The sequence below is a fragment of the Bombina bombina genome, chromosome 5 (assembly GCF_027579735.1).
Source record: "Bombina bombina isolate aBomBom1 chromosome 5, aBomBom1.pri, whole genome shotgun sequence".
In the NCBI taxonomy this organism is placed as follows: Eukaryota; Metazoa; Chordata; class Amphibia; order Anura; family Bombinatoridae; genus Bombina; species Bombina bombina.
Window position 1 is genome coordinate 380,845,673 of NC_069503.1, and position 22,931 is coordinate 380,868,603.

General features: G+C 39.3%; 1 protein-coding gene across 3 annotated transcripts in view; it reads right to left on the minus strand.

Annotated features, from left to right (window-relative positions):
• The window catches only part of TBC1D5 (TBC1 domain family member 5), a 1,730,009-nt gene that overhangs the window by 659,605 nt on the left and 1,047,473 nt on the right, over positions 1 to 22,931 (minus strand). For all 3 annotated transcript variants that reach the window (XM_053714215.1, XM_053714214.1, XM_053714216.1), the window contains 3 exons: positions 12,270 to 12,359; positions 12,108 to 12,182; positions 803 to 870 (listed from right to left, as the gene is read on the minus strand). In XM_053714215.1, coding sequence (XP_053570190.1) covers positions 803 to 870; positions 12,108 to 12,182; positions 12,270 to 12,359 — 233 coding nt within the window. The remainder of the gene's footprint in view (positions 1 to 802; positions 871 to 12,107; positions 12,183 to 12,269; positions 12,360 to 22,931) is intronic.

Sequence of the window (22,931 nt, forward strand, 5' to 3'; positions counted from 1 at the left end):
TGCAGATGATATCTGTAGGAAACACCTGTGTCCCACTAAGGACAAGTATAGTTATGGCTGAAGTCCCATAGAGAAATACTGTGCACAAAACATTGTATTCCTATGTCCCTGTATCATTCAGCTGCCGTGAACTTTCACTTCTGTCTTCTTTCTAAATGATAATTCCCAGAGATTATGGGTTTCACATTGGTTTAAGCTCCCAAATCTAAATCCAAAAGCAAGTAGCTGGAACACCCCTATTCTCAACCTTCTCCTATGAGGCCAAGAACAAAACTAAGAGAGAGATGTGAGGGAATTTAAGCTCTAATATGGGTTCTTGACCACCTCCTAGTGGCATAAAAATATATCCCATATGTTATGGAGGACTGTGGACCATTATCATGTTACGAAAGAAAAGGCCTATGTACTTAAAGGAACACAAAACTCAAAATTAAAATGTCATGATTTAGATAGAGCAAGCAATTTTTATAAAATTTCCACTTTACTTATTTTACCAAATAATGCATAGTCTTTTTATATGCTCACTTTCTGAGATACAAACTCCTACTAAGCATGTGCAGGAGTTCACAGTGTCTACATATATGACATTGCAGTTTGTTGATGGTTGATCTACTTGTTATTTGAAATTCAGAGTAAGTGCTATTGCAATGACATTTTATCATGGACTTCTTGATTATTTATATATTTGTCTTTCCTTGGTAATATGTATAGTAGTAGGGAATCTGTGCAGGGGTATCTAGCTAATGTAATGTAAAAAGGTATTGGCTTTGGTATTCTAAAAGGAAACAATATTAATACATACGTTCGTTTTACGTCCTGTTCAATCATGGCTCTGAGTTCTTTATCCTGAAAAAACTTATTCCAAAGACTCTAAAAATAAAACAGATGATAAAGCATTATCGTGTCAGTCATTGCTAACATTTTATTTCTGTCAACATCAATGGGAGTTAAAATGCAACACAATAATTTTACATTTTGTGAATTTTACAAGATCTTAAACACTGATATGATTTTACACTTTTAAGACTTGAAATCACTAGTTTCTTCATGTAAAATATGCTGGGAGTGTGCAGAAGATAAACTGCATGGCATACACACATATGCTGTGTATGCCAATGCACCAGCATTCAAATACCACGCCTGCTCAGAGAGTCAGCAGTGACTTGAACAATGCAAACTGAGTCACCACTGACATTATACACACAACTGCTACGCCGCTGAGCGCTCACAGGGTTTGGATGAGCATACACTGGGAATATATGCATAAGCCTCTGAAACAGGGATAAGTTGCAGAAACACTTTTGCTAATACAATTAATATGGCTGTACAACGACATATGTACAATTCTGCACCCCTGAGTATAGAGGAAACCTACTGATGATCTACAGACTTTAGAAGCTTTTTAAGCTTTAGAAATGATTGGTTGCAAACATAATATATCACTCATATTATAAAAACAGGTTTCAAACAAACAAAAAAATAAACAAAAAGAAAAACCCACATTATTTGAAGACTAGAAAAATGTCAGTAACTTTCTATCATAGCACTATCCTTTTTAATTTCTTCACAATAGTTAAAGAGACAAATTTTGTTCTATCATGTATTTGAAATAGCAGCAATTAAAAAATATAAAAAATATGCAAAAAAACATAATTTATGCTTACCTGATAAATTTATTTCTCTTGTAGTGTGTTCAGTCCACGGGTCATCCATTACTTATGGGATATATTCTCCTTCCCAACAGGAAGTTGCAAGAGGATCACCCAAGCAGAGCTGCTATATAGCTCCTCCCCTCACAAGTCTTATCCAGTCATTCGACCGAAACAAGACGAGAAAGGAGAAACTATAAGGTGCAGTGGTGACTGGAGTTATAATTTTAAAATTTAGAACCTGCCTGAAAAAGACAGGGCGGGCCGTGGACTGAACACACTACAAGAGAAATAAATTTATCAGGTAAGCATAAATTATGTTTTCTCTTGTTAAGTGTGTTCAGTCCACGGGTCATCCATTACTTATGGGATACCAATACCAAAGCTAAGTACACGGATGATGGGAGGGACAAGGCAGGAACATTAAACAGAATTAACCACTGCCTGTAGAACCTTTCTCCCAAAACCAGCCTCCGAAGAAGCGAAAGTGTCAAATTTGTAAAATTTGGAAAAAGTATGAAGTGAAGACCAAGTTGCAGCCTTGCAAATCTGTTCAACAGAGGCCTCATTCTTAAAGGCCCAGGTGGAAGCCACAGCTCTGGTGGAATGAGCTGTAATTCTTTCAGGAGGCTGCTGTCCAGCAGTCTCATAGGCTAAACGTATTATGCTACGAAGCCAAAAAGAGAGAGAGGTAGCCGAAGCCTTTTTACCTCTCCTCTGTCCAGAGTAAACGACAAACAGAGAAGAAGTTTGTCTAAAATCTTTAGTTGCCTGTAAGTAGAACTTCAGAGCACGGACCACGTCTAGATTATGCAAAAGACGTTCCTTCTTTGAAGAAGGATTAGGACATAATGATGGAACAACAATCTCTTGATTGATATTCCTGTTAGAAACAACCTTAGGTAAAAACCCAGGTTTAGTACGCAGAACTACCTTGTCTGAATGAAAGATCAGATAAGGAGAATCACAATGTAAGGCAGATAACTCAGAGACTCTTCGAGCCGAGGAAATAGCCATCAAAAATAAAACTTTCCAAGATAAAAGCTTAATATCAATGGAATGAAGGGGTTCAAACGGAACACCCTGAAGAACTTTAAGAACCAAGTTTAAGCTCCACGGAGGAGCAACAGCTTTAAACACAGGCTTAATTCTAGCCAAAGCCTGAAAAAAGGCCTGAACGTCTGGATGCTCTGCCAGACGTTTGTGTAAAAGAATAGACAGAGCTGAAATCTGTCCCTTTAGCGAACTAGCGGATAAACCCTTTTCTAAACCCTCTTGTAGAAAAGCTAATATCCTAGGAATCCTAACCTTACTCCATGAGTAACTCTTGGATTCGCACCAATATAAATATTTACGCCATATCTTATGGTAAATTTTTCTTGTCACAGGTTTCCGAGCCTGTATTAATGTATCAATAACCGAATCCGAAAACCCACGCTTTGATAGAATCAAGCGTTCAATTTCCAGGCAGTCAGCCTCAGAGAAATTAGGTTTGGATGGTTGAAAGGACCCTGAATTAGAAGGTCCTGCCTCAGAGGAAGAGACCATGGTGGACAGGACGACATGTCCACTAGGTCTGCATACCAGGTCCTGCGTGGCCACGCAGGCGCTATCAGAATTACCGATGCCCTCTCCTGTTTGATCCTGGCAATCAGCCGAGGTAGCAACGGAAATGGTGGAAACACATAAGCTATGTTGAAAACCCAAGGGGCTGCTAATGCATCTACCAGCACCGCTCCCGGGTCCCTGGACCTGGATCCGTAACAAGGAAGCTTTGCGTTCTGGCGAGATGCCATGAGATCCAGATCCGGTTTGCCCCAATGACGAATCAGTTGAGCAAATACCTCCGGGTGAAGTTCCCACTCTCCCGGATGAAAAGTCTGGTGACTTAGGAAATCCGCCTCCCAGTTCTCTACGCCTGGGATGTGAATCGCTGACAGGTGGCAAGAGTGAGACTCTGCCCAGCGAATTATCTTCGAGACTTCCAACATCGCTAGGGAACTCCTGGTTCCCCGTTGATGATTAATGTAAGCCACAGTCGTGATATTGTCCGACTGAAATCTGATGAACCTCAGTTTTGCTAACTGAGGCCAAGCTAGAAGAGCATTGAATATTGCTCTTAATTCTAGAATGTTTATTGGGAGGAGTTTCTTCTCCTGAGTCCACGATCCCTGAGCCCTTCAGGGAATTCCAGACTGCTCTCCAGCCTAGAAGGCTGGCATCCGTTGTTACAATCGTCCAATCTGGCCTGCGAAAGGTCATTCCTTTGGACAGATGAACCGGTGACAACCACCAGAGAAGCAAATCTCTGGTCTCCTGGTCCAGATTTAGCAAAGGGGACAGATCTGAGTAATCCCCGTTCCATTGACTGAGCATGCATAGTTGCAGCGGTCTGAGATGCAGGCGCGCAAATGGCACTATGTCCATTGCCGCGACCATTAAGCCGATTACCTCCATGCACTAAGCTACTGATGGGCTTGGAACGGAATGAAGGACACGGCAAGCATTGAAAATCTTTGATAACCTGGACTCCGTCAGGTAAATCTTCATCTCTACAGAATCTATAAGAGTCCCTAGAAAAGGAACCCTTGTGAGTGGTAACAGAGAACTCTTTTCCACGTTCACTTTCCACCCATGCGACCTCAGAAATGCTAGAACTATCTCTGTATGAGACTTTGCATTCTGAAAACTTGACGCTTGTATCAGAATGTCGTCTAGGTACGGAGCCACCGCTATGCCTCGTGGTCTTAGTACCGCCAGAAGTGAGCCCAGAACCTTCGTAAAAATTCTCGGGGCCGTGGCTAACCCGAAGGGAAGAGCCACAAACTGGTAATGCCTGTCTAGAAAGGCAAACCTCAGGTACCGATAATGATCTTTGTGAATCGGTATATGAAGGTAAGCATTCTTTAAGTCCACCGTGGTCATATACTGACCCTCTTGGATCATGGGTAATGGTTCGAATGGTTTCCATCTTGAACGATGGTACCCTTAGGAATTTGTTTAAGATCTTTAAGTCCAAGATTGGTCTGAAGGTTCCCTCTTTTTTGGGAACCACAAATAGATTTGAGTAAAATCCTTGTCCCTGTTCCGATCGCGGAACTGAGTGGATCACCCCCATGATTAAGAGGTCTTGTACACATTGTAGAAATGCCTCTCTCTTTACTAGGTTTGTCGATAACCTCGAAAGATGGAACCTCCCTTGTGGAGGAGAGGTTTTGAAATCCAGAAGGTATCCCTGAGATATAATCTTTAACGCCCAGGGATCCTGCACATCTCTTGCCCAAGCCTGGGCAAAGAGAGAAAGTCTGCCCCCCACTAAATCCGTCTCCGGATAGGGGGCCCTGACTTCATGCTGTCTTAGGGGCGGGAGTAGGCTTTCTGGCCTGCTTGCCCTTGTTCCATGACTGGTTGCCTTTCCAACCCTGTCTGTAACGAGCAGTAGTTCCTTCCTGTTTTGGAGCGGAGGAAGTCGATGCTGCTCCTGCCTTGAAGTTACGAAAGGCACGAAAATTAGACTGTTTGGCCTTTGGTTTGGCCCTGTCCTGAGGAAGGGTGTGGCCCTTACCTCCCGTAATGTCAGCAATAATTTCCTTCAAGCCGGGCCCGAATAAGGTCTGCCCTTTGAAAGGAATGTTAAGTAGTTTAGACTTGGAAGTTACATCCGCTGACCAGGATTTAAGCCAGAGCGCTCTGCGCGCCTGTATGGCGAATCCGGAATTTTTAGCCGTAAGTTTGGTTAGATGTACTACGGCATCTGAAACAAACGTATTAGCTTGCTTAAGGGTTCTAACTTTGCTCAAGGCCTCATCCAACGGCTCTGTGCGAATCGCCTCTTCCAGAGACTCAAACCAGAATGCCGCTGCAGCCGTGACAGGCGCAATGCATGCAAGAGGCTGCAATATAAAACCCTGTTGAACAAACATTTTCTTAAGATAACCCTCTAATTTTTTATCCATTGGATCTGAGAAAGCACAGCTATCCTCCCCCGGGATAGTGGTACGATTGGCTAACGTAGAAACTGCTCCCTCCACCTTAGGGACCGTCTGCCATAAGTCTCGTGTGGTGGCGTCTATAGGGAACATTTTTCTAAATATCGGGGGAGGGGAAAAAGGCACACCGGGTCTATCCCACTCCTTACTTATAATTTCTGTAAGTCTTTTTGGTATAGGAAAAACGTCAGTACACACCGGTACCGCATAGTATCTATCCAACCTACACAATTTCTCTGGAATTGCCACCGTGTCGCAATCATTCAGAGCCGCTAATACCTCCCCTAGTAACACACAGAGGTTCTCAAGCTTAAATTTAAAATGTGAAATTTCTGAATCCGGTCTCCCCGGATCAGAACCGTCACCGACAGAATGAAGTTCACCGTCCTCATGTTCTGCAAATTGTGACGTAGTATCAGACATGGCTCTCGTGTCATCAGCGCGCTCTGTCCTTAACCCAGAGCTATCGCGTTTGCCCCTTAATTCGGGCATATTATATAATACTTCTTTCATAACATTAGCCATATCATGTAAAGTGATTTGTAAGGGCCTAGATGTACTAGGTGTCTCAATCCTACGCATCTCCCGAGCGGGAGACACAGGTACTGACACGTGAGGAGAGTTAGGCGGCATAACTTCCCCCTCGTTGTCTGGTGATAGCTTCTTTATCGGTACAGATTGACTTTTATTCAAAGCAATATCAATACAATTGGTACACATCGTTCTATTGGGCTCCACATTGGCTTTTGAACATGATGAACAAACAGTTTCCTCTGAATCAGACATGTTTAAAACAGACTTAGCAATGAAACTAACAAGCTTGGAAATCACTTTCAATAAGTTTACAAGCAATATAAAAAACGCTGCAGCGCTTCAAAAATACAGATATAATTAAACAATTCTTAACAAGAAGTGTATTATTAGCAGAGGATTGCACCCATTAGCAAAAGGATGATTAACCCCTCAATACCCAAAACGGATAAAACAGATATCAATTAAGATTTAACGCTTTTAATCACAGTCAGCACACTGTCACAGATCTGCTGTGACTGATTACCTCCCTCACAAATGAAATTTGCAGACCCCTGAGCTCTCTAGAGACGTCCTGGATCAAGGAGGAAGAAGCAGAAAGACTGTGCAATAATTTTAACTGCGCAACAAGGCGCTAAAACAAGGGCCCTCCCACTCCAATCACAACAGTGGGAGCCCTGATATAACGGTTTCCATGCAGAAAAATATGTTAGCCATGTGGAAAAAAATCATGCCCAAAGCGATTTATCACCAAAGTACCTCACAAAAACGAATAACATGCCAGTAAACGTTTTATTAAAAAATAAAAATTTTCAATGTCATGCAAAGCTATCACTAAGCCTGCTACCAGTCGCTACCACTGCAGAGAAGGCTTAAGTATTATTTCAGTGTTAACAGTATTTTCTCAGTCAAATTCTAGTCCCTAGAATATAACTCGACTGCGCATACATTTATCAGCCTGATACCAGTTGCTACTACTGCATTTAAGGCTGTACTTACATCATACGGTAACAGCAGTATTTTCTTAGTCAATTCCATTCCCAGAAAATAAAGTACTGCACATACCTCATTTGCGGAGGACCCCGCATGCTATTCCCAGTTTCTGAAGTTACCCCACTCCTCAGAATGTCGAGAACAGCCAGTGGATCTTAGTTACGCCTGCTAAGATCATAGAAAAAAAACGCAGGCAGTTTCTTCTTCCAAATACTGCCTGAGATAGAAAAACAGCACACTCCGGTGCCATTTAAAATAACAAACTTTTGATTGAAGAATAGTTAAGTAAAAACTCCAGCTCCTCTCGCGACCTCCTTCTTTGTTGAGGGTTGCAAGAGAATGACTGGGTATGACATGTGAGGGGAGGAGCTATATAGCAGCTCTGCTTGGGTGATCCTCTTGCAACTTCCTGTTGGGAAGGAGAATATATCCCATAAGTAATGGATGACCCGTGGACTGAACACACTTAACAAGAGAAAAGGGGCCAGTAAAAGCTGTTTGACTTTAAAAGGACAGTAAAGTAAAAATTAAACTTAAATTGATTGCATCGATCATGAAGTTTTAAACAACTTACCATTATACTTGTATTATCAATTTTTCTTAGTTCTCTTGGTATATTTCTTAAAGAGTAATCCTAGGGGAGCTCAAGAGTGGCTGCACACTCTAGTGACCTATTTATAACTGTCCCTAATTAGTCACAGTAGAGAAGGTAAGCTAAGTTACAACATGACAGCTCCCATTGTTTTATAGACACTAAGGGGGATATGCATCAAGCTGTCAACTATGTTGCATTCGCCGGCATCAATACGCTCACATAACATGGCCAAACATCGTGGCCGCGGATCTCAATACGCTCTCCTTATTTATAAAAAAAAGCAGTCAAAAACATGAGCACCAAGTATGGGGCGATGAGCATCAGACTGTTGTTAACTAACAGTCATCAATCTCGCGTATATTCGTGTTTTTCCCAACTTTATTTATACCATTTCACTAAAAGCCGCCACTATACTAAAATGTTTAACCCCTATCCCATCATTCCCCGACCCCGCTGCAACATAAATAAAGTTATTAACCCCTATCCCGCCACTCCCGACCCCACCGCAACATAAAGTTATTAACCCCTATCCCGCCGCTCCCCGACCCCGCCGCAACCTATATAAACTTATTAACCCCTAAACCTCTGGCCTCCCACATCATCACCACTAACTAAACCTATTAACCCCTAAACCGTCAGCCCCCCACATCGCAAAAAAATAAATTAAGCTAGTAACCCCTAAACCTAACAACCCCTTAACTTTAAATTAAAATTACAACAACAATTAATATACATTAAAACTTACCTGTAGAATTAAAATAAACTAATTTTAAACTATTTATTAACCTACCCTAACTATTATACTACAATTACATAAAATTACCAATTAAATAAAATAAATTAAATATTAAAAAACCTAACCCGACTAAAAATATTTAAATCTACAATTAAACATTATTACTAAGTCCTAAAGTACAAAAAAAAACCCCCACTAAGTTACCAAAAAACCAAACACTAAATTACAAAAAATAAACCAAATTATCAAAAATATTTTATTTACACCTAATCTAATAGCCCTATCAAAATAAAAAAGCCCCCCCAAAAATAAAAAACCCTAGCCCACAATAAACTACCAATGGCCCTTAAAGGGGCCTTTTGTGGGGCATTGCCCCAAAGATATCAGCTCTTTAACCTGTAAAAAAAACTACAAACAACCCCCAAACAGTAAAACCCACCATCCACCCAACCATACCCCCCAAATAAAATAACTATCTAAAATAACCTAAGCTACCCATTGCCCTGAAAAGGGCATTTGCATGGGCATTGCCCTTAAAAGGGCATTTAGCACTTTTACTGCCCAGACCCTAATCTAAAAATAAAACCCACCCAAAAAACAAACCCTTAAAAAAACTAACACTAACCCTAAACGATCCACATACAGTTATTGAAGTCCCGCTTGAAGGATCCATCGAGCCAGCGACGTCTTCATCCAGACGGCATCTTCTATCTTCATCCATCCGGCACGGAGCGGGTCCATCCTGAAGACATCCGGCACGGAGCATCCTCTTCATAAGGTCGTAGCCGTACACTGGAACTTAAATAGCAGCTCTTATTCTATTGGCTGATTGGAACAGCCAATAGAATTAGAGCTCAAATCCTATTGGCTGATTGGAACAGCCAATAGAATGAGAGCTGCTCAAATCCTATTGGCTGATTTGAACAGCCAATAGGATTTTAGCAGCTCTAATTACTATTGGCTGATTGAAATCTTTCAGCCAATAGGAATGCAAGGGACGCCATCTTTGATGCATGGATGAAAAATAGAAGATGCCGTCTGGATGAAGACTTCTTGCCGCATGGATGAAGACTTCTTGCTGCTTGGATGAAGACTTCTTGCCACATGGATGGATCCTTCAAGCGGGACTTCAATTACTTTAAGTGGATCGCCGGGGATTAGTGTTAGGTATTTTTTTAAGGGTTTTTTGGGTTGGTTTTATTTTGATTAGGGTCTGGGCAGTAAAAGAGCTAAATGCCCTTTTAAGGGCAATGCCCATACAAATGCTCTTTCCAGGGCAATGGGTAGCTTAGGTTATTTTAGATAGTTATTTTACTTGGGGGGGTTACTGTTGGGGGGTTGTTTGTATTTTTTGTTACAGGTAAAAGAGCTGATATCTTTGGGGCAATGCCCCACAAAAGGCCCTTTTAAGGGCCATTGGTAGTTTATTGTAGGCTAGGGTTTTTTTAATTTTGGGGGGCTTTTCTATTTTGATAGGGTTATTAGATTAGGTATTGTTTTTTTATTTTTCATAATTTAGTGTTTGTTTTTTGGTAACTTAGTGTTTGTTTTTTTTGTACTTTAGGACTTTGTAATAATGTTTAATTGTAGATTTAAATGATTTCAGTAGGGTTAGGTTTTTTAATATGTAATTTATTTTATTTAATTGGTAGTTTAATGTAATTGTAGTATAATAGCTAGGGTAGGTTAATTAATAGTTTAAAATTAGTTTATTTTAATTCTACAGCTAAGTTTTAATTTATATTAAGATAGGGATGTTGTAATTTTAATTTAAAGTTAAGGGGTTGTTAGGTTTTGGGGTTAATAGCTTAATTTAGTTTTTGCGATGTGGGGGGCTGACAGTTTAGGGGTTAATAGGTTTAGTTAGTGGTGGTGATGTAGGAGGCCAGAGGTTTAGGGGTTAATAAGTTTATTTAGGTTGCAGCCGTGTCGGGGAGCGGCAGAATAGGGGTTAATAACATTATGTAGGTGGTGGCGATGTCGGGGGCAGCAGATTAGGGGTGTTTAGACTTGGGGTTTATGTAAGGGTGTTAGGTGTAAACGTAACTATTTTTCTACCATAGAAATCAATGGGGTATGCTTCAGTCTCTTGCAGCATCGAACATAAGCTTTAGGTGCTTTCATACTCCCCCATTGATTTCTATGGCATCCGCGGCCTCAAGGGTGGCGGATTGAAAACCAGGTACGCTGCGTCTTAATAGCCACGAGCGTACCTGTTAAAAGTTTGATAAATGGGAAAAGTGTCAAATAGAGCCGAAGGTGTATTCGGAACATCTGTAATGACGTAAGCATCGATCTGCGTCGGATTGAGACCGGCAGATCATATGTTACGTCACAAACTTTTGCCGGTCTTGAGGCTTTGATAACTAGGTCGGATCAATCTCGCAACAATTACGATGCGTAATTCCGGCATATTTGCTGTTGACACTTTGAGAGATAGGCCTCAAAAACTTTACCCTTATTTTGTCATTATTTAAACAGCAAATTAAACTATCCATTGTGTTGTCCTTTCTCTCTTAAAAAAATACATCTCCATGTTATTCTAAGGCTAATCTTTTATTTGAATATATCATTCTATCTAGCATTTATCTAGTGTTTAATGTCATTTTAATGTTATGTGTTGGGGGTCTATCTAAAGGGACATGAAACACTAAATACATGCTAGACATAATGGTAAATTAAACAGGAAGGTGATCTTGACAATATGACATTTTTTAATTTGTATTAGTTGTTTAAATATTGATCAAGTAAGTGTAAAATGCTAGTCTCAATGAAGTAATAGGTGTCTCCTATCTTATCTTTTCTCCTGGGGGTAATTAGGAGTAGATATAAAGAGTTACAAGACAGAACAAAGAATGTCTGTATGAAATATATTAGTGTTTGTTAAAGGGACAGTCTAGTATAAATTAAACTTTCATTATTCAGATAGGACTTTTAATTTTAATCAACTTTCCAATTTACTTTTATCATCAAATTTGCTTTTTCCTCTTGGTATTCTTAGTTTAAACTAAACATAGGTAGGCTCATATGCTAATTTCTAAGCCTTTGAGGGCTGCCTCTTATCACAGGCTTTTTAAATCTCTTTTCAACACAAAGAGACAGAAAGTACACGTGGGCCATATAGATAACACTGTGTTCAGGCACAGGGAGTTATTTAAGATTTAGCACAATACAATGCTAAATGCAAGACAATAGATAATAAACAGTCACAGTCATGTGATCAGGGGGCTGGAAGAAGGTTCCTAGATACAAGGTAATCACAGAGGTAACAAGTATATTACTATAACTCTGTTGGTTATGCAAAACTGGGGAATGGGTAATAAAGGGATTATCTATCTTTTAAAACAATAACAATTCTTTGGTAGACTGTCCCTTTAAGTCTGGAATCTGCACTTCCAATACTCATAAGAACTGGAAAAATACAATATTCAGAGTTAAAATATACACAAAAAAAGTCAAAATACATAAAGTATATTGTGAAGATTTTTTTGTAAACATAATTAAACATTTTTATTACTATCTAAAAGTTTTTAATGTCCCTTTAACTCATAGTGTTAAAAATATAACTATAAAGGTAATACAAATAAAAGCTTATAATAAAGATTTTCACTCACCCCCTCATCCTGTGACAATGGATTGTTTATTACTAAGTCCTGCTGCCCAGCAGCTTTTCGAGGATTAGTAATATGCTAGAAAGAAAGAAACAAAAACTTTCATAATCATATTTCTTTTAGAAAAGTATTGTATCAAGTTCAATAATGAAAAATATCACTTACTATTTCTTTAATCTTTTTATACCCTGTTCTTAACTCTGCCGTTTTACTTATCCATTGGCTTCTGTCATGGGGTAAAACATTTAGAAACAGCTGCCAATAAAAAATGGAAATGCGTTAGAAACAGGCTTACAAAAGGACATCGATTATCAGGGGAATAAAGAACAACACTTCGAAAAAAAAATATCTGAACACATGGAAAAAGGCAACAGAAGCAACTGTACGGTCTACAGATTAAATATTTGATGGTGAGGAACAATACATTTAGCAATGAATGTGCCAAAGTTACTTTTAAGTGAATCCATTGGAAGAGTTTATTTTTATGTTTTTTTTGTAGGGTCCATCTAAATGAGGATTTACTGCAATTTAATCACTGTTATAAACAATTTCTATTCTAAAATTGTCCAACAAACGTTATCAGCATGAAGCAATATAACTGCACTGGAAGACCATGAGGAATACTGTCCTAGAGAGAGGGTCCTAATTATTATCTGACATGAGCAAGCCCCCTTACAGCATGTCCACAGTCTAAATTCTCACAATTATTATTATAAGCAACAGGAACAAAGAAAGAGAGGTAGTAAGATAACCTGACATGATAAACCTGCCCTCAAATTGTATATATACCTGGCAAAAACAAAATCAGTTATATAAATAACACAGATAATAATAAAAACTACAATATAAGGGATCATAAAGATGCAGGTAATCCAATGTGTTAGAAAAAGAAGATGAGATAGTCTTGTTCAAACAGATGCATTCAAATGTTGTTAAAGGGACATGAAACCCAATATTTTTCTTTCATGATTTAGGTAGAACATACAATTTTAAACAACTTTCCAGTTTACTTCTATGATCAAATGTTTCATTCTCTTGGTATCATTTGTTGAAGGAGAGCAGCAATGCACTATTGGCTTCTAACTGAACACATGGGTGAGCCAATGACAATCGGTATATATATGCAGCCACCAACCAGCAACGAGAACCTAGGTTCTTTGCTGCTCCTGAGCTAACCTAGATAAACCTTTCAGCAAAGGATACGAAGAGAAGGAAGCAAATTAAATAATAGAAGTAAATTGGAAAGTTGTTTAGAATTGTATGCTCTGTCTAAATCATGAATGTCTAATTATGACTTTACTGTCCCTTTAAGTTTCTAATGAAGTTCTTAGAGTTAGGCTGTGCTTTAATAAAATGCCTCAATTGAAAATAGGAGAGCCAGTTCAAAAATGGGAATCCAATATCCTTGTTTTAATTCATTAAATTATTTAAGAAAGCAATTACTTAACACTAATATAACCGAAAGATTTGAGACTTCATTGACTATGATCTGTTACAAGAGTGAAAAAATGGAGAAAGAGGGTTTGCCAATAATGTGGTCATGGGAGAAGGGATGGTAAACAAACCAGGGGCATAAGAAAGAAACGTATTCCATGCTGTCAAGATATTTTTAGTAAATGGATTAAAAAAAAAGTCCTGGAATTCCTATTGTTAGGTAACAACCAGATTTGATCTGCTAGATTGACGTTCCCCGTATCATTCTCTTCAAAACAACCCATTGCTTGTGAATTGATATTTGATGCCATTGAATGATACGTGCCCAATGACTCGATAGATAATAGGCCCACAAACTGTGAATTCCCAACCCTCCCCTGTCCTTGTTATATGGGGACCCCAATACAAAATGATTAAAGGGAAACTAAACCCATATTTTTTCTTTCGTGATTCAGATAGTGCATGCAATTTTAAGCAACTTTCTAATTTACTCCAAGAATCATTTTTTCTTCGTTCTCTTGCTATCTTTATTTGAAAAATAAGGCATCTAAGCTATTTTTAGTTCAGACACTGGACAGCACTTGTTTATTGGTCGGTTAAATTAATCCACCAATCAGCAAGAACAATCCAGGTTGTTCACCAAAAATGGGCCCGCATCTTAACTTACATTTTTGCTTTTCAAATAAAGATACCAAGAGAATGAAGAAATAATAGAAGTAAATTAAAAAGTTGCTTAAAATTGCATGCTCTATCTGAATCATGAAAGAAAAAATTTGGGTTTAGTGTCCCTTTAAGAAATCGTTATAGATTAGTTATAAAGGAAGTGGGGACATTTATGGGAAGTGTCAGAAAAAAATATTGAATCCTCAGTAGTGTAATAATTTTCACCACATATACACGGCCAAACCAAGACAGAGACAGATGAGGTTGCAAGTGAGAAAGATCATTACAAATTTGATTGTATAAAACTGTATAATTATAATGGAACATGCTGTTTATATTTTTGTCAAATATATGCCCAAATACTTAAAGGGCCATAATACCCAAATGTTTAAACACTTGAAAGTGATGCAGCATAGCTGTAAAAAGCTGATTAGAAAATATCACCTGAACATCTCTATGTAAAGAAAGATATTTACCTCAAAAGTTCCTCAGTAGCCACCTCCCATTGTAAAGGATTTCTAAGCAGCATTTTAGTGTGTTTGTCCTGGGACATCTGAAGGGACTAGCATCGTGCACTCTCATATTATTTCACCAATCAGGTAAAGGAAGCTTACTATGAAATCTCATGAGAGTTAAGTCAAATCTCATGAGATCACAGTAAGAGTTCATGACCTCAGCACTGCTGATGCTGATTGGCTGCTGTTCATTTCTTCATTTTTTAAAAATTTTTTTACCTGCAGCTGGGAGCAGGTGAAGTATAACTTTTTACACAGAACTTACTCTGCTGAGCTGAGGAAATTGTGAGGTAAAATATCTTCCTTTTTACATAGAGATGCTCAGGTGATATTTTCCTGTCAGCTTTTTACAGTTATACTGCATCAGTTTCAAGTGATTAAGCATATGAGTATTATGTCCCTTTAAAGTGATAGAAAGGCTAAAAATAAAATATACCTAGGTGGATTTGAATTTGAAATAGAAGCATTTTTGCAATATACTTCCATTACCAAAAATGCTTCTAATAAAAGTTATTACTGTGTTTCTACAGCATATGCACATATCATGTGAGGGTCTTGGCACTTGTATTCAAACACCACACCTTCTAAGTGAGTCAGTAGTTGTTTGTGTGACACTGTACACTATATTTTTCTTCGTATAAATGTTTTGTAGATTATCCATTTATATAGCCCATTTGGAAGTGTTTATGTAAAAATGTATAGTTTTTCTTATTTTTAAATAACATTGTTTAAATAACAAGTGTTAAATGTATACTAATGTATACAAACTTCAGCTTGCTCCTGTTTGTGTAAATGGTCTTTTCATATGCAGGGGAGGGGGAATGGGGGCTAGTGTCTACTGTTTTTGCTTTCTCAGCCCATCCTAACCTCATCAACAGTGCTAAATTGGGTGCTTCTAAGTACGTTTTTAAAAGGTTTTATACTGGATTTTTATATCAGTATCTGTGCATATTCTTCTTTATAGTAGAGTATATTACATGAAGTTATATGAAATGTGGTGTATAATGTCCCTTTAAGTCTCCAGAAGCAATACACACCACCGCCAGCTCTCTAAGCAGGAATGTTTTTTTATTACTAGTGCATGGGCCTTCATAGCATATGTACATATGCCACTGGGGAAAAAAGTAATAACTTTTACTAGAAGCATTGTGGGAAATTAAAGTAAAAAGCAAAATGCTTATATTTTAAACTAAAATGCACCCATGCACATTTCACTTTTAAACTTTCTATCTCTAACTTCATCTGAAAAGGAATGGTAAGGAGAAAGTTCTACCACCAGACAATATTAGGGGTGGTGGAGATGTTTAACTGGTTGGATTTACTATTTATCATTATAAGAAAATTAGATCTGTACCTATTTATTTCTTCTGTCAAGGCTAGTATAGATGTTAATGGAGAGGTCAACGTTAGTAATATGCTGTCTGTGAAAAGGGTCATTTTATAGTTTGATTTCCTACTAATGGCTTAAATTTCTTTATTATCTCTAATGTTTTGAGCCATATTTTCCTTTTTTTAAAGTGAATCAGGTCTGACAAGAATAGAATTAGACACTTGTCTGTACTGTTCTGCCCAGTGTGATAGGTACAAATAAGTAAATCACAATGAGTTTGAAGTGTCATTTTACCAATAATCATCACTTTACCTACACAATTTTATGACAGTCTTTTCCTATAATTACTGCTGGGAGTCAAAATGCTTTATGGCACTCAGCTCACCTGTTCTGCAGACCAAGTCATTTTTGGATCATAAATTGAGTTTTTCAAAATGTGTGCAGAAAATCAGGTGATTCACAAAAATGTTTTTGTTAAATTAACAGATTTTTTTTATTACTATGTATTAAGGCTCGGCATCGCAATGATAACAGAATGATGTATTTAAAAACACCAAACTATTTGATGCGTCATAATAATGAGAAGACTTTTAATGAAGGTACTAAGATAGTGTTTAGCTGCAATTATTAATGGTCTCTACTGGGAATGTATTTATTTGTATTCCCAGCTGTGAATATGAAACAAAAGGAATGCAGAGTTTAGTAATTGTGCCCAGTGGGCCAGTATACATGTGCATCTGTACCCATCTTCTACATCCTAACATCGAGAACACTTTGAGTGCAAAATATTTGGCTCCAAACAAGGGATCTGTTATTGTGAATTATTATACAAATAAATGTAAAAACACGTATGATTATGAAGGCATTTAATATTATTTTGAAGAAATAACATTCTGATATTCAGATGCCAAACTGGGTTGTGCAGAAATATACATTTAATTCTAATGTTGCCACTTGACATTAAAGACTAAGAAGTTTATAATGTTGGCAAAACTTTCTGGTGATTTTACAAGCTCAGAATGTATTGTTGCACAATGCATAGTTTTTATGTTATGTGGTTATTTTGTGTTTTCTAATTCTTACCTTTGCTGAAATCTTTATTCAAAGCCGTTTTGCTTATAAGGGCTACATTTATCAAGCTGCTAAAGTGGCTTACGAAGCCTTGCCGTGCAGGCTCACTTAGAGCATGTAATTTTAAGCAACTTTCTAATTTACTCCTTTTATCAATTGTTCTTCGTTCTCTTGCTATCTTTATTTGAAAACGCTGAAACGTAAGCTTGGTAGCCAGCCCATTTTTGGTTCAGCACCCTGGCTAGTGCTTGCTGATTGGTGGCTACATTTAGGGACAGTAAAGTCAAAGACAGAGCATACCAGTTCCTATTTACTTCTATTATCAAATGTGCTTAGTTTTCTTGATATTCTTTGTTGGAAAGCATACCTAGGTAGGCACAGGAGCAGCATGCCCTATTGGGAGCTAGATTATGATTGGTGGCTACATATACTGTGTGTGCCTTTACTTCAGTGAAAGCCTCAAGAATACTAAAGTCATTACAAATGAAAGTGCATGTAGAAATGGACATTTTAAAGGACTTGTTACAGGCTACAATGACACAACAGAAGGCTACAACCGTGCAACACCAAACTGCATATTCACTGGCAGCTTAGCAAGAATATAACCAGCTAGTGGCTACACAACTGACAATGTCTTGCTTAAAAAGTCCAAAATACTACAGCCCAGGGATTATCTGCATATGATGGAATTAATGTCAGAATACAGCCAGGGAACAACTCCTATGTTTCCTAGTGTTTGTAAGTGAATCAATCCAGGAAGCCAGGCCACTTGGTCAATAAGCTGTTGATTAGGTCTGGCTAAAAACAGAAATCTTAGCCATAGTATGGACAGGTTTTCTACACCTGATGGTTCAATGAGCAGGAGACCCTAAATCAGATGTTCAACATGGTCCAAATACATGGGAGAGCAGGGCTTATTAGTCATCCCACACAAATAAGTCAGAGATGTCTGACATTGGAAACCTTTGAGATTACAGGCAGGTTAAGAAGCAGCCATTAAAAGACTGGTGCTTTTTGAAATTTGATTGTACCTGCACCACAACAGCACTGGAGCTAGCTTCATAAATGAGGGGCAAAAATTATTAAGAACATTATGTAATAAAATCAAAGCAAAAGGTATAAAGAACTAAACGTTTAATAGCAAACATAGGGTTTAAAAAGTGCCGTTTATGGCAACCTCAGATGACATTTACCATATAACTGTGAAGTCAATAAAGGAGTCAAATACAAATAATGGTTACTTAAAATAAATATACAACACATGAAATAAATCTGTTTTCAACAGTTTCTCAGATCTAAATGTTGAATGATAAATGTTTCACAGACAGGTTGTTATATGGGTGTGTTTATGTAGCCATATCCTTACCCAGAATCCCCTGCTCAAGTGGAAACAATATTTGCAGATGTTCTCTGTTGATGAATGTGCGGATGTGCAATACAATAATCTATTGTGAATTACTATACTCACAGTGGAGGTTATTATTTCCCTTATGGTTTTCCTCACCATAACTTGTGTCTCTATGTAACAAGTACAAATCTGTCATATGTTTATTAGGTCTATCTGTGATTTTCTTGGTGTACCCTTTTATTCCTGTTATGCTTTTAAAACTACCTACACTGTACAGATTCTTTGTTTAAAATGCAAAATGGAAAAAAAAAGGTGATGCATTGTTAAGATTATTTGCATATAATTATCTAGAATCTCCTGCTCCAGTGGAATGTCTATGTACACACATAAATATATATATACTGGGGGAAAAAGGAGATAGAAAATGTCAAGCACTAGCCATCAAAAGAAAAAATGCAAAGGGGATGAAGCCATCGGCGCTGGGTGTGAGAACCATTGGTCTAAGGGATGCAGGTCCCTCTCCCATAAACATCAAAATGCTAATAGATCAATTACAAAAGAACACAGTTTATTAAACAGTTACATATCAATACTATAATTTGGTTTATAACGTCCATCGCTGTCGGCAGTTGCACAAGCTTCCTCAAAGGATGCGGCGACGAGACAGCTTCAGGAGCTTCAGGCATCTGCCGCATATGGAGCCGGAGCGCGATCGGTGCTCCGCCTCCATATGAGGCCAGATGCCTGATCGTTACAGAGAGAGCAAAAGAGAGGGGGGAGAGAAAGAGCAAATGAGAAGGGGGGAGAGAGAGCAAAAGAGGGGAGAGAGCAAATGAGAGGGGGAAGAGAGAGCAAATGAGAGAGGGGAGAGAGAACAAAAGAGAGGGGGGAGAGAGAGCAAAGGAGAGGGGGGAGAGAGAGCAAAAGAGAGGGGGGAGAGAGAGCATAAGAGAGGGGGGAGAGAGAGCAAAAGAGATGGGACAGAGAGCGCAAAAGAGAGGGGGAGAAAGCGCAAAAGAGAGAGGGGGGAGAAAGCGCAAAAGATAGGGGGAGAGAGAGCAAAAGAGAAGGGGGAGAGGGGGAGAGAGAGCAAAAAAGAGGGGGAGAGAGAGCAGAAGAGAGGGGGAAGAGAGAGCAAAAGAGAGGGGGGAGAGAGAGCAAAAGAGAAGGGGGAGAGAGAGAGCGCAAAATAGAGGGGGGGAGAGAGAACAAAAGAGAGGGGGGATGGGGAGAGAGAGCAAAAAAGAGGGGGAGAAAGAGCAGAAGAGAGGGGGAAGAGAGAGCAAAAGAGAGGGGGAAGAGAGAGCAAAAGAGAGGGGGGAGAGAGAGCAAAAGAGAAGGGGGAGAGAGAGAGCGCAAAAGAGGGGGAGAGAGAGCAAAAGAGAGGGGGAGAGAGAGCAAAAGAGAGGGGGAGAGAGAGCAAAAGAGAGGGGGAGAGAGAGCAAAAGAGAGGGGGAGAGAGAGCAAAAGAGAGGGGAGAGAGAGAGCAAAAGAGAGGGGGGTGAGAGAGCATAAGAGAGAAGGAGAAAGAGAGCAAAAGAGAAGGGGAGAGAGCATAAGAGAGGGGGGAGATAGAGCAAAAGAGAGGGGGAGAGAGAGCAAAAGAGAGGGGGAGAGAGAGCAAAAGAGAGGGGGAGAGAGCATAAGAGAGGGGGGAGAGAGAGCAAAAGAGAGGGGGAGAGAGAGCAAAAGAGAGGGGGAGAGAGAGCAAAAGAGAGGGGGAGAGCATAAGAGAGAAGGAGAGAGAGAGAGCAAAAGAGAGGGGGAGAGAGCAAAAGAGAGGGGGAGAGCATAAGAGAGAAGGAGAGAGAGAGAGAAAAAGAGAGGGGGAGAGAGCATAAGAGAGGGGGGAGATAGAGCAAAAGAGAGGGGGGAGAAAGCATAAGAGAGGGGGGAGAGAGCAAAAGAGAGGGGAAGAGAGCAAAAGAGAGGAGGGAGAGAGAGCAAAAGAGAGGGGGGAGAGAGCAAAAGAAAGGGGGAGAGAGAGCATATATATACATATATGTATATATATATATATATATATACATATATGTATATATATATATATATATATATGAATATATATATATACATGTATATATATATATGTATACATATATGTATATATATATATATATATATATATATATAAATATCCAAGAAAAGAGCACTCACCAGGACTTGTACCTTAAAGCAATTACCGCTTTATTTTAACAAAGTGACGTTTCGAGGATTTTAACCTCGTCCTCAGACTTTACAACAGTGTACATACCTGAATGCCTTTTAAACCCTCCACCGACTATCACCGCGATACCGGAAGTCACCCGGCGTCCTGTGCGCAAGACTGCGCATGTCAGAGCGTCGGCATGGCAACCGGCCGCGGTGTACACTAAAAACAAAATTGTGAATACAAACGGTTACAATATAGAGCAGTTCAATTGTTACAATCTCAATGCACTTAACAATCTAACACTATCTATTATAAGAGCTAGATAGTTACAACACTTAACATCTCTACGATGCGTGTAGTTTACTGTGTCAAATTTACCTGACTATTTCTAAACTGGGAATAGGTATAGACATAATTTTGAATCAAACATATCACCTAGTATGGCTATACTAGCTATCAGAATACACTTCACTGCTAACATCTGGATAATACTCCCTAACCTTTGGTATCACAGATAACAGTGCCAGTCCAGGTTGGTATTCAACCCTCCGGGCACCAAAGTGCCCAGATTGAAGATCCACCTGGACTCGCACTGCAACAGGAGTCTATCCCTATCACCCCCTCTAGTTGGGGGTGGAATGTGATCGATGATCACATACCTCAGGTCTGCAACCGTATGGCCAGTCAGCGCAAAATGTCGTGCCACGGGTTGGTCTGACCCCTTGTTTTTTATAGCCAATCGAATGGCTGCACGATGATTGGCCATACGGGTGCGCAAGTCGTCGATAGTCTTTCCGACATAGAATAACCCACACGGACAGTGTAATAAATACACTATATGCGTCGTCGTGCAGGTTACTCTATGCCGGATAGTGTATCTGCGATTGGTGGTTGGATGAACAAAGAATTTTGCGTTAGATAAACCACTACATGTGGTGCATCCCGTACACTTATAGCAACCAGGTTTCTTAGTCTGTAGCCAGTTCGATTTTTCGTAGCACAATACAGGGTCAACCTTCACCAGAATGTCCCGTAGAGAGCGTGATCTTCCAAAGCCTACTTGTGGATATCTGGAACCCCTAAATGGCAGATTTTTATCACTTTCCACGATATTCCAGTTCTTTTTTACCAATTTTTGTAGGTTCTGCTTGTCTGAGGTATAAGTAGTCGTCAATATCATCCTTCTCTCTTTATCCCTTTTTGTCACAGTTCTTAAAGCTGTATCCTGATCCATGGAGGTAAACTTCTGGAAGTGTTGGTTAATCTGTTTCTCTTGGTAACCCCTCTGTAAGAATCGTGCTTTCATTTCTATCAACTGTTGTTGGGCATTACTCTGTTTGTTGTTATTCCGCATAACCCGCTTGAATTGAGAGATAGGTAAAGCCTTCTTGAGTGATGGAGGATGGCAGCTAGTAGCCTCCAATAATGAGTTCCTATCTGTCTCCTTTTTGTACAAAGTTGTGCCCAACACACCATCTTCCATAGATATTCGCAGGTCGAGGAAATCTACTGATGTGGAACTCTTGGTCATCTTGAATTGTAGCTTTGGATTAATGGTGTTTAATATCCTATGCCAATCATCTAATTCCTCCTCCGTACCTGACCATAGAATGATCAAATCATCTATATAGCGTTTGAAATATTTAATGTGTTGGTGTAGAAATAGATCCGTGTCACGTTCTTCAAATTCTGCCATAAATAAATTGGCGTACGATGGGGCCATATTAGACCCCATCGCCGTCCCTTGTAGTTGCAAAAAGAACGATTTCTCAAACTTGAAGTAGTTTCTGCTGAGGCAGAGATCCAATAGTTCCAGGATTAACTCTACTGGAGGTCCCACGTATGGGTATCGATTCAATTGTTTGCGAACTGCCATCATCCCCTGTTCGTGTGGTATGGAGGTATACAGACTAACCACATCCAATGTTGCTAATAAGATGGGTTGTTTGATTGTTGGAAATGATTTGATCTCTTTGATCAGACTAATCGAGTCCAACAGAAACGAAGGCATATTGCGGACACATGGTTGGAGTATACTATCCAGAAATACTGCTATCGGTTGTAAGAGGGATCCTATGGAGGACACAATAGGTCTGCCCGGTGGGCAATTCGGGTGCTTATGGATCTTCGGCAGTGTGTAAAAAGCCGGAACCCTTGGGAACTTTACTTCCATAAAGTTCCTTTCTTGTTTCGTCAACCATCCAATCCTGAATGCTCGATCCAAAACTTCATCTATCTGTTTCTTGAACAACATGGTAGGATTGTAGGTCAGTTGTTTGTATGTAGCCGTATCCGTCAGCTGAGAAAGTATCTC